Genomic DNA, 12751 nt, shown 5'->3' with positions numbered 1-12751 from the left:
AGAGAATGGTCAACCATGATGTGGTGACAGAAATTGAAGGAAAATACAATTTTGTTGCCCTCTGAGAATATATTTCTTAAAAATGGTAGTTCAACAATCAGCATTTGAATTAGTAGGGGTATTTATTCAAATGAGTGCTCCTGGGCCTCCCTCCTAACCTACATAATCAGTAGTTGAATATGAGACCTGGGAGTGTGCATTTAGAGATAAGTGCTCCAGGCTTGTCTTAAACACAGCAGCGTTTGATGGTTGCCCCTGCAGGCTTTGTAAGGACCAGAGTCAGTGTTGCTAATGTTTATCTTTAAGATTGAGGAGTGTGAGGCTGATGAAACAGTTTGGTCATAGTCATAGAATTCTAGAGCCTGCATAAAGGCGCCTTCAAGGCCAAGCCACCTCAATAGGCCTCTGTGAGAAAGGAGAACACAGAGGCCAAGTGAGAGCGTCTGAGCAGTTTTTACAACTTTCTGATTCAAAATAAGTAAGGTACTTTGCTGTGAGTTGTGGATCAGCATAACCTGTATAAAACTTTCTGCACTGTGTAAGTAATTATTTCCATGTTTGGTGTTATTTTTAATCCAGTTTGAAAATCTCTGCCTTTTAATTGGGTTACTGAGACTGCGCTCAGTGTGATAATTGACATGGTTGGGTTTAAATCTCTCATCTTGTTCTTTCTCATCTGTTTGTCCTATTTCTTCTTTTACCTTCTTTTTCTGCCTTTCTTTGGATTGACTATTTTTTATGATTCCATTTTATGGCGTTTATTGGCTTACTAGCTATGTAACTTTGGTGGGTTGAGTTTTTTTTTTTTAATGCTTAATGGTTGCCGTAGAGTTAATAGTATACATCTTTAAGGTTTTACAGTCTGTCTTCAAATAATACGTATATCTTCATATACAGGGTAAGAATGTTAGAACTGTGGACTTTTTACCCTTTCCTGCCTTTATGCTATTATAGTCCTACATTTTACTTCTACACATTAGAAACATAGTTTTACGCAGTAGTTTTTAAAAACTTTTATTTAAAGTCTAATTAGCATATAGTGTAATTAGCATATTAGTGTAATAATATTTGTTTCAGGTGTACTATAGTATTCAGCAATTCTATACATTACTCAGTGCTCACCACAAGTGCACTTCTTAATCCCCATCACCTATTTCACCCATTTCACCCATTTCACCCATCCTGCCTCGACCCCCGCCCTTCTGGTAATTGTCTGTTCTCTATAGTTGAGTCCCCACGGTACATTTTTTATTTTGTGGTACCTATTTTTACTTTAACCAGTTGTCTTTCAAAGTGATTCTTAAATATGGAAAGTCCTTTGTATTTACCCACATATTTACCATTTCTGGTGCTCTTCATTCCTTTGTGTAGATCTAGATTTCCAGTTGGTACAATTTTCTTTTTGCTTGAAGGACTTACTTTCTTATAGTGCAGGTTTGCCGGTAATGATGTCTGTCAGCTTTTGTGTGACTCAAAAGGTCTATTTTACCTTTGTATTTGAAAGATACAAATTTCAAAGATATTTTAAAAATACTTATTTACTGGGTATAGAATTTTAGTTAGACTTTTTTTTTCTTTGAGTACTTCAAAGATTACTGTCTCCTGGCTTTTATTGTTTCTGATGAGAAGTCTGCTGTAATTCTCACCTTTATTCTTTTATGATAGGAGTTTTTCTCTGACTGCATTACAGAATTGACTATATTGTGTTTGACATTTATTTTCAGGGTAGTGTTCTGATTGAGCATGGAAGTTCTCAGTGATCACCCCATGCTGAGTTTCTGTAGCCTGTCTCTCTTTCTAGAGACAACTAGACTTACCTGTAGGAGGAGAAGAAGCATCCTTCAGTTATTCATGGCTTCCGAGTTGATGTAAGAGTCACTTGTGACCCTTCGTACCACTCCAGAAACATTAAAGGCAGTTTTATTTAAGCTGCTTCAGACAGGCAAGGGATACTTTTTAGTTTCAAAGTGTTATAAGGAGTATTTCTGATGTCTCTGATAGTTGGTGTGGATGACTACAGCTCAGAGTCTGATGTGATTATTATACCTTCAGCCCTGGACTTTGTCTCACAAGATGAAATGTTGACGCCACTGGGGAGACTGGACAAGTATGCTGCAAGTGAGAACGTATTTAACAGGTACATGCATATTCTTTTCATTATGGAAGTGAAAGGACAGTTTTTACTACATTAATGTCAGTTAGGGAAATACAGTTTTCCAGTTTAAAGTCGTATGGTAACATGGCCAGTCTCAGTCACCACATTTTATTAATAATCACAGCTGTGGCCTCTTTTATAATTGTTTATTCCTTGATTCTAGTAACCATGTGGCACTATTTCTTTGCTTTTTAGCAAAAAAAAAAAAAATTACTTTTTTGCTTTTAGGCATAATTTTGATAATTGTGTAAATTGATTACTGAGGGGAGTATATAATTCTGTCCTATACCTACTGTGTGCCAGGTGATGTTCAAGGGGATTGGGACATACTTCCTAATGTATTGTTTCTCCAGCGGTGGTCCCCAGAGCACCTATATCAGACTTTTCTGATAACTCTTTGCTTAAATTCTTTGACTATAGATGTGTAAAACTCATTTAGTAAAAATGTGTGAAGATAATATTCTGAATGAAGAATGTGTGTATTTTCCCATTATCAAGTGATAATTGAAGATCACGCTTTGAAATTTTATAGAATTTTCAGTGACCTTAAAATTTTGTCACAAAGATGAAATATTTTGGGAACTATTCACTCTCATCTTGTTAAAATCCATACTGGTATTTGTCACTTAGGAAATTAGTGACTTAATTTATGTTATAAAATATATTAAGAAAAATTTTCTTTAGAACTGTATAGATTCTACGTTTTGAAATTCTAAAATCCCACTAAACGCTATCATTTTCTTTTTCTGTTAGACAAATGGTGGCCCGGAGTTTGTTGGACACGTTGAGGGAAGTCTGCGATGATGAAAGAGATTGCATTGCTGTTTTGGAAAGAATTAGCAGATTAGCTGACGATTCAGGTATATGTTTAATGCAGAGAAAGGTTTCTTTTTACCAAATTTGAGTTTTTAAAAGCTATTGAAAATCTTGTGTAATATGAGACTTCTTTAAAAAGATTTCTGAAGTAAATCACCAAATGTGTCATAACAAGAAAATCCTGTTCTTAAGATCCACACATTTTTAGTTGGTCTGTTTAGTTTAATTGTGGAAATTTGTCATCAGAAAAATCTAGAAATATTGTTTTTTTTTTTAATTTTTATGTTTATTTATTATTGAGACAGAGAGAAACAGAGCATGAGTAAGGGAGGGGCAGAGAGAGAGGGAGACATAGAATCTGAAGCAGGCTCCAGGCTCTGAGCTGTCAGCACAGAGCCCAATGCGGGGCTCGAACCTGTGAACCATGAGATCATGACCTGAGCTGAAGTCAGACGCTTAACCAACTGAGCCACCCAGGCGCCCCTAGTAATACTGTTTTGCATCATGTATGTTAATCGTAGAATTACTAAAAACTTAAAAATAATTCTGAATACATTTTAAAAGGGATAGAGTGAGCTGTAAACTTTTTCAGGCAGATATAAAACACTTCCTTTTTGTATGGTTTTTCACTTGCAAGAAAATGTCAGTCACGTATGGTGAAACTAAAGCTTTTTGTCTCCAAAGCAAAGCTAGAAGGGTCTACTTAAGAAAGAGGTAAACCTGATTTGAGGCTTGGAATATGGTTATATTAAGTTTCTTTAAAGTATTTTTTCTTGTGAAATATGCATAACATACAATTTACCATTTTAACCTAATCTTAAGTCATAAGCATGTTTTTATTTTTATTTTAGAAATAATTCAAAAGCAAACATTTTCCTTTAGCCTATCTCTTTATTAAAATGTGTTCTTTTTCACTTTCTAACAAACTGTTTGGCATTTTAACAGTCTCATTTTTTTATTTTTTAGATGAGCTTATCTTTTATTGAGCAATTTGATTTATGGGAATGTGTTTTACTATTTATATAAGCCTTAAGTATTTTTAATTTTCCTATAGGGTAGAAAAAATTTGTAAATTGATCTCTGTCATTACAGTGTTCTGTGTGTGTACTTGCTTATGTGTACACTTGTGCCAGAATGGTTTTAGGATAATCTCAACAATTATAATTTTTCCTTATAATTTATTTCTAATTGGGCAGAAATTGAATGATTTAACTTAAATTGTTGGTGCATCCCATTGCAGTTATTCCTTTCTTAGTAGAAATAGATATTCTTTATGGAGGAATTTGTATTTATTATCTTTTACCTGTTTGCCTCCTATAGTGCTGGTTTCTATTATATATATATATATATATATATTAATATTATATATATATATGTATGTGTATACAATTGACCCTTCAACAACATGGGCTTGAACTGTACAGGTCCAGTTTTACAGATTTTTTCAGTGAGTAGAGTATAAATGTATTTTTCTGATGATTTTCTTAATATTTTCTTTTCTCTAGCTGTGTTAGTTATCTGTTATTAGTAAGGTTTCCAGTCAACAGTAGGCTATTAGTAGTCAGGTTTTTGGGGAGTCAGAAGTTATATTTGGATCTTTTGCACAAAGGACGTCAGTGCCCTAGCCCCCTAGTTGTCAAGGGTAACCTCTATTTTAAAGATACATTCTCGGGGTGCCTGGGTGGCTCAGTCGGTTAAGCGTTCGACTCTTGGATTTGGCTCAGGTCATCTCACTGTTCGTAAGTTTGAGCCCCACATCGGGCTCTGAGCTGACAGCATGGAGTCTGCTTGGGATTCTCTCTCTCCTTGTCTCTCTGACCCTTCCCACCTTGCTCACTCTTTCTCAACATCAATAAATGAACTTAAAAAAACATATTTTCTCAAGTTGTTAAGTTCATGATAAATATATTAATTGACATATATTTCATTTAGTAAACAATACAGTACACAGCGAATCTAGGACAAATGCTAGAGCAGTTACTAAGGTGAATAAGAATATCTGTCTTCAAATTAACAGTTTGATGAATGCGGCCAACTTCTAAGTAAATTGTAACAGGGAGGATTAGCACTGGCTGCAGAATATTAGTGACATTGAGTTGGATTTAATAGAATGATGAGGTACAGAGAAGGGAAGGAGCATACTCCGGAGAAGAGAAGACCAGTTTAGAGGTTTAAGGAGTTCAGGATTGTGGCCCATTTGCCCAACAGGTAGTTTACTGAGTCTACAGTCTAAAATGATGAGGCTGCTCCATAAGGTAGTCAGGGTATGGATTGTAGGGATTTATACCATGTGCCGTGCTAGAGAGTTTGTGTTTTTGTGATTTAGAACAACAGTGTACCAGTATGAACTGACTTGGTGAAAAAGATGGGCAATAGGAACACTTCTTTGGGGGTGGGGAGGACTCTATTACTTTAATATGGAATGAACCTCACTACAAAAAGTCACGGACTATAAATTTTCAGCCCAATGAAGTAAAGCAAAGTGAAGGCACATGTAATTGGTACTGAGCTCAAGGAATAGAACTAGCACCCTAGAAACCATTTCAGAGGCACCCCCTCATTTCTTTCCCGTTCTTCTTCCCCAAGGAAATCCATATTTTGACCTCTAAGTACATAGATTAGTTTGCCTCTCTGAATGTTACATGGAGTCATACTAAATATATTCTTTTGTGCCTAGCTTCTTCATACTTCTGAAGCTTATCATGTTGTTGATGTGTAACTGTATGTATGGATTTTTTTTAAATTGAATCGGAAAAGAATTGGATGAAAGGTGTACCGATGAGGGTAAAAAAATTAGTAAATTAGCGTGAATCTAACCAAGCTTTTGCTATATAAAAATCATTAAAATATGAATGACCATTTTAGAGGGATAAAAAGGTCAAAATCAAAGTTGATATGGATATGGCAGATAGAAGACTTAAAGGTTCTAAGCTCCTTGCTTTCTTAGGAGAACAATATATGCTTTAAGTTTGCAACTGTACATTTTTCACTAGTCCTTACCTTGAATGTCATGATCAGCCCAGCCCACCAAGTTAGAGACTTCAGGCTCAACTCCCTTCTCCTCCTTCACTCACTTCAACCATCGCAATAGGTCTGCAATCCCTCCCCAGTACTTCAGTTTCCCCCAGACAACTCACAGTGGGTTCATTTCTCCACTCTGTTTTGTTCCATTGCTGTATTTGCCTAAGAGGGCTTTGAAGAAAGAAAACGTAACTGATTTCATTCTCAACTAAAACTAACTTGTATCCTTCATTTGCTTCAAAAATGTATATAACTATTAGGTTGGTTAGCAAATTCGGGGTTAATGAAGAAAAGGAAAGGCCTAGGTCTCTCTTTTTTTAACTAATTAAATTTTTAATTTTCAAAACAGAAGCACTATTTTGTTCAGTTATTGTCTAACTACAAATGGCACAGCCATGTAATAGAGATTCCAGATATTGGTTTGTTAATAAGATTCTTAGCTTTGTAAAATGCTGCTAATTTTCTGCTAATACTTTGGTTAATTTCTATTTGTTGAAATCTAAAGTTCCTCTGGCCCCATGCATGCATATTTACCTTAAAGTAGCTTTAATAATATAATCATTGATGGGTACCGAAGTTCTAAGTGGGTCTAATATGACGAATTGTATTGATAATTCATCATGTGTATGCATGTCTTAGTCATTAGCATTTCTTCTGTGAATTGTTTGTATTCTTATTTTCTTTTTTGTATTCATTTGGACAGTGGATTCTTTGTATATAGTTATTAATACTTTGTTAAGTGTTTTCTTCCAGTCTGGTTTGCCTTTTAACTGAGTATGGTACCTGTTGTCTGTATTGAAGGCTTTATAAAGTGAAATTAGTTCGTCTCTTGGTTGGTTTGGGGGGTTTTGTTTGCTTCCTGCCTCAAGATGAAACATTTCTTAAAATTTGTCTCTTAGTGCTTTTGATCTTTTAAAAAAAAAAAAAGGTCTGGGACTTTAGTTCACTTAGAATTTATGCTGAATAGTATAGGAATCCCCCTTTTTTCTCACATAACTAGCTGATTCTTTGTCATTACTCTTAGACGGTTCTTCCTTTTGAAATCAGAGATTTAAATGTTGTATTTGTCACACTTAAATTTGCTCTATTTACTTGAGTCTCTTCAGATTTTTTAAAAATTTCTTTAACTGTATTGGTCTTCTTTAATGGTCACTTAACCATTTTAGTCATTACCATTATACCATTTTTTGCTGTAAATTCTCCGTGCAGTGATTAACTTTATTAGGAACCAGCCCTTATGGCTTGTCCTAGAAGGTTTTTAAATACTTGAGTTTATAGATAATCTATATTTTGTTGGTGTGAATGTTGGCTATTTAACCTCTAGCATATGTGGCACAGTGTAGGTGATGGATAAATTCAGTCAGTCATAATAGGAAATGTTTGCGTACTCAGTGCATCATATGAAAATAGAAGTGTGGGATAGGAGTAGGGTCTTCTTTCACTCGTGGGCTGACCTGCATATGGTTGTGAAAGGATCCTAGAGTCAGAGAACATTTTGTAAGCCCTTTTTTATGCTGAGGATGGAAGTCTAGAGCTTTCCTAAATAGTCTTAATCCCAGGCAAAGATTTTGTTACTGTGGGAGAACGTGTTTGCTCACATTTCTATTATTTCAATAGAGCCAACTGTGAGAGCAGAGCTGATGGAACAGGTGCCTCACATTGCATTGTTTTGTCAAGAAAACCGGCCTTCAATTCCATATGCTTTTTCCAAATACTTACTACCTATTGTGGTTAGATATCTCGCAGATCAGAATAATCAGGTAAGAGTGCTGTTTATATGTTCTTAATGGAAATTTATGTAGTATGATATATGTAGAATGGCAAACCCTGAGACCCTAGGGGGTCTCATTTGAATGTTTTTTACTCCTCCACTCATTATTCCATTTTTTGAAATCACCGTTTGTCTTAGACAAGATATGTTGAGAGTCTAGCAAATCTAGGGAGTCTCCCTAATGCATTAGAGACACTACCTGTTGCTGCCTTCTCATGCAGTACCATCATTGGCGTCCCCCAGAAAGTTTGCTGATTCGTGAGTCACCATTTGTCATGTCACAGTCTGCCAGGTTCTGTCTTTGCAGCAGTTGGAAAAAGTAGCCATCAGTTTTTATTTGCAAAGTTTGCCACTTACGGATCCCTTTTGAGATGAAAAGTCTTCAATTTTGTGAAAATCAAATAATAGAATTTCGTTATGTCTGTGTTTTGTTTATACTGCTGATTTTTTTCATAGGTAAGAAAAACAAGTCAGGCAGCTTTGCTGGCTCTGCTGGAGCAGGAGTTGATTGAGCGATTTGATGTGGAGACCAAAGTGTGCCCGGTGCTCATAGAGCTTACTGCCCCAGACAGCAATGATGATGTGAAAACGGAAGCTGTGGCTGTAAGTAGGTTTTTTCTATGTAGGTAAAAATAAGTCACTATGTTGACAAATAATAGATGCTCAAATAATTATACTGGATTCCGTGCTGTGGAGTTTATGCATATTAGGTATCAAAGTAACTGCAGCTCATTAGAAAGGGTTAGAAGGGGAAATAGGCATACAAAAAAGGTGCATGTTCTGTGGGCCCCATATTAATGCTTTGCATCTGTGAATTAGATAGCTCTATCACTGAGCTCTGAGGAAGCCGATATGCAGCAAGAGTAAGAAGTAACTATAAATTCATTATTTTGGAAAAATAAGATGGGAGATATAGTGTAGTTAAAACAAAAAACACAGCCCTGTATGGGGTGAAGAAACATTTGTGAAACTCTAGTTGCTATTGAACACTTTCTAGGTACTATGTAAATACGGAAGGAAAAAAAAAACTTCCTTTCTGCCCTTGACAGTATGGTCTTTGAGAGAATCATAGGCGAGTAGTTTTATGATATATGTGATGTAAATTGTGATTATAAGAAAAATACACAGATTAAATCATTATGTGCATAACAAGCTGAGGTATAATAAATCTAAAAATTCAAATCTCTTTGGATAGTGAGAGTTTACTATTTAAACCTAAAATAATATAATTGCACCTTAGTTGATATGAAAAAATTTTTACCAAAATTGTACTGTATTTCTGAATCATTAGAAGAATGAATTAGGTAATCTCTCTGGACCCCTTTCCCTTTGCAATTTCTTGATTCCATTATTTTATTTTTAGATACTCTGTACCAGTGAATAATAAACTTAGGTACTTTTTAGTAATACCATTTTTATTGAAAGAAAATTCGTATAGTAAAAAAAACCATTATTTAAAGTGCATAGTTAAGTTAGTGTTTAGTACATTCACAATGCTGTACAAGCAGCACCTCTGTCAAATCCCAAGCATAGGTTTTGTTTTTGTTTTTTAATTTCACAAGTTCCTCAGTAAAGGAAATCAGTTTTTGTGTAACGCAGCACAGTTTAACGTGTTCTTTTATTTTTATGAGATTAACAATAGTGAAGCATTGTAATGTAATAAAAAGACTATATCCAACGCTAGTATGAAACCCAGAATTCTTTTACAGTCCGTTTATTAGTCATGGTTTGCATTCCCTGGCTTTCTAATTGTTCTGTATATTGGAAAGAATTCTTATGAATTTAATTATGCTAGATCAGTGATACAGTAAAACTTTGGATCTTTAGAATTTGAAAATGCTTAGAAGTAGTATGGAGTCAAAAACCAAAACTGGCTTTGGGATTTGGGAGATACAGATGTTATAGTTTTGAGGATGCTGGGGTTCTGATGGGGATTGTGTTGAATCTGTAGATCAGTTTGGGGATAGTTGCCCACCTAAAAATCCATGAGCATGTAGAGCTCTCCATTTATTTCAGTCTTTTATGTATCTCATCAGTGTTTTGTAGTTTTCAGTAGACAGAACATGTGTGTATTTTGTTGAACTATGTTTCTTAACATTGTTGTCAGTGATACTGTTTTTAAAAAATTTTTTTTAATGTTTTATTTATTTTTGATACAGAGAGAGACAGAGCATGAGAGGGGGAGGGGCAGAGAGAGAAGGAGACACAGAACCCAAAGCAGGCTCCAGGCCCTGAGCTAGCTGTCAGCACAGAGCCTGATGCGGGGCTTGAACCCACTAATGTGAGATCTGACCTGAGCAGAAGTCGGAGGCTTAACCGACTGAGCCACCCAGGCGCCGCTGATACTGTTTTTTAAATGTTTTCAGTTCATTGCTAATTTATAGAAATACATTTGATTTTTATGTTCTGACATATGTCCTGCAAACTTCCTAAGCTCACTTAAATGTCTGATGGCTTCTTTGGAGATTCCTTGGGATTTTCTAGATGGACAGTCCTGTCATGTATGAATAGAGTTTTCATTCTTTGCAATCTCTATTCCATTTACTTCTAATCCTATTTGTATGGGCTAGGAGGAGATGTAATAGATAAATAATAACAGAGCATCAGATTTCTTTCCATACCAACTGGGAGGGTGGGGTAGGGGGATTTATTTAAATAATATTGGGCAGGTTTCAAACATAGTTCATCCTCCCCTTGTCTGGTGCTGCGCTAACTGAAACTCCGTGTTGGAGCGATGTCTTTGACTTCTTGGAACTGAGGCACTTCTCTTATGCACAAGTTTCTGTTAAAATGGTACTTGGCAAGGTAATGACTGCCTCTTCTAGAAATAAGAAATAAGTCTTTTCTTAGCAGTACAAATATACTAAATCCACAGTCTTCTTCTGGATAATCTTTCCCTTTGAACAGTTACCATTCATCATCATACTGGGAAAATTTAGGGTATTTTGCTTTTAAGTTATCAGGCAATAAGATTGGAACTATGGTCGAAAATGAAATTTTTCAGATTCTCTCTGGGTTTACTGTACGTTTAATAATTATTGATTTATTTTATTGATAGTAGTAAATATCTGTTTTTCTGTCCTCAACTTGATGAATAAGGTGAATGTTTTTTGTGATGTTTGCAGTGTGATGCCATATTTTATCTTATATTTCCTGAAGTATATACTTTTAAAAAGTTAGGAAACTTGAAAAGTCTTAATTTGAAGATATTTTCAGTGTGCTTTTGTTCTTATCCATTGTAGATAATGTGCAAAATGGCTCCCATGGTTGGGAAGGACATTACAGAGCGTCTTATCCTCCCTAGGTTTTGTGAGATGTGCTGTGATTGCAGAATGTTTCATGTTCGAAAGGTATTTTTTAGGCATTTTGTTTAAGTACATGTGGTTTTAGCGGTTACTGTATTGACATGTGAAACATAGAAGATTATTTTTAAACCAGTGTATATGTAATATTTTGTTATGTCACTGATGTTTTTGTTGGCAGGTCTGTGCTGCCAATTTTGGAGATATTTGCAGTGTGGTTGGCCAGCAAGCTACTGAGGAAATGTTGGTAAGTATGGCAGGAATAAAGGAGAAAATAAAGGAGCAAGCAGTACATTAGGGTAACACATGAATTTGAAATGCATACATTCACCGCCACATTTTATTAACACAATTCTATGAATGTAAACCAGAAAGACTTTGAAAGCTTAAATTTTTGTAATCTGGGCACTTGAATTGTATTTAGATGATAGTTTGTTAAAAGTGAAGGTACATGATGTGTAAGAAACATTGACTTATTTTTCCCTCTCCCATTTTTATTCAACAAGTCAACTCTTTATTCAAACAAATCTTTTATTTAACTGCAACTCCTAAGTATTTTAAGTGACAGATTAAACCTACAGCTTGTTAGTTTTAAATGGTTAGTACATGGGATATACATGCCTCAAGTATAAGTTAATGTACTTGGAGAGTTTCTGAAGCCCTCTGATAGGAAAGAGTTTAGGCACAAGTTTTTAAATGACATTTAAGCTTTATTTGTTGGTTTTGCTCTTCCATAATCAGCAGTGTGACTTATTTAAAATTACTGAGTATTAATATTACATAGTTTTTCTAAATTGTTATAGGAAAATCTAATATTTTAAAAACACTGTGAAAGCAGAAAATGAAGTAAAAGTAACCACTGAAACCTGCTTCGTCTGCCTAACTAAACTGTATCCTTGCATAGCTGCCCAGGTTTTTCCAACTTTGTACTGATAACGTGTGGGGCGTCCGGAAGGCTTGTGCTGAATGCTTCATGGTGGTTTCCTGTGCAACATGTCAAGAAATCCGGCGGACAAAATTGTCAGCACTGTTTATTAATTTGATCAGTGATCCTTCGCGTTGGGTAGGGTTTTGTCTATCATTTTTGTAAAATAATACATTTTACACAAAACATGGTTTTGGTTTCATAATTTAAGAAATAATTTATTATTCAAAGTATGTTACTGTTAATACTTTTTACAATAGGTAAACTACTATATTAACTCTGTTTATTAAACCAGACAGAACTTCTGTACAGATATAAATCATATTCATTCTATTGATATGATGTGGTATATTGACTTTCATATGTTAAATAGCTTTCAGTCTTACTTGGTCATAGTGTAATAATTCTTGATGTGTTGTTGGATTCAGTTTGCTACTGTTTTGTTAGGGGATTTCATATTCATATAATAGTCTTTAGCTTCTTTGTCATGGCTTTTTGTTTTTGGGGTTTTTTGTTGTTGTTGTTAACACAGTAATGCCTCATAATAGAACAAGTTTAGGAAGTGCTCTTTCCTCTTCTGTGTTTTGGGAGAATTCGTGAAGTATTGGTGTTCTTTTTTAAATGTTTAGTAGAAATGAGCAGTGATGCGATTTCAGTTTTAACCTTTCTTTGTATGCAGTTTGTTTTTTGTTTTTTGTTTTTTTACTACTCACTTGGTATAGGACTATTATCTTCATTGTTAAAGAGTTATTTCATATTAT

General features: G+C 35.0%; 1 protein-coding gene across 4 annotated transcripts in view; it reads left to right on the top strand.

Moving 5' to 3' along the window:
• Positions 1-12751, top strand: part of PPP4R1 (protein phosphatase 4 regulatory subunit 1) — a 64114-nt gene that overhangs the window by 16922 nt on the left and 34441 nt on the right. For 2 of the 4 annotated variants that reach the window (XM_029921235.1, XM_029921232.1), the window contains 7 exons: positions 2053-2137; positions 2909-3015; positions 7610-7752; positions 8220-8366; positions 11006-11113; positions 11247-11312; positions 11970-12128. In XM_029921235.1, the coding sequence (XP_029777095.1) occupies positions 2079-2137; positions 2909-3015; positions 7610-7752; positions 8220-8366; positions 11006-11113; positions 11247-11312; positions 11970-12128 (789 nt within the window). In that variant the 5' untranslated portion in view covers positions 2053-2078. Of the gene's footprint in view, positions 1-1779; positions 1869-2001; positions 2138-2908; positions 3016-7609; positions 7753-8219; positions 8367-11005; positions 11114-11246; positions 11313-11969; positions 12129-12751 lie in introns of those variants that run through there. The other 2 variants (XM_029921234.1, XM_029921233.1) reach the window with 2 other exon arrangements.

Source organism: Suricata suricatta, chromosome 14, assembly GCF_006229205.1.
Source record: "Suricata suricatta isolate VVHF042 chromosome 14, meerkat_22Aug2017_6uvM2_HiC, whole genome shotgun sequence".
NCBI lineage: Eukaryota > Metazoa > Chordata > Mammalia > Carnivora > Herpestidae > Suricata > Suricata suricatta.
This window is presented reverse-complemented; position numbering and strand designations above follow the sequence as displayed.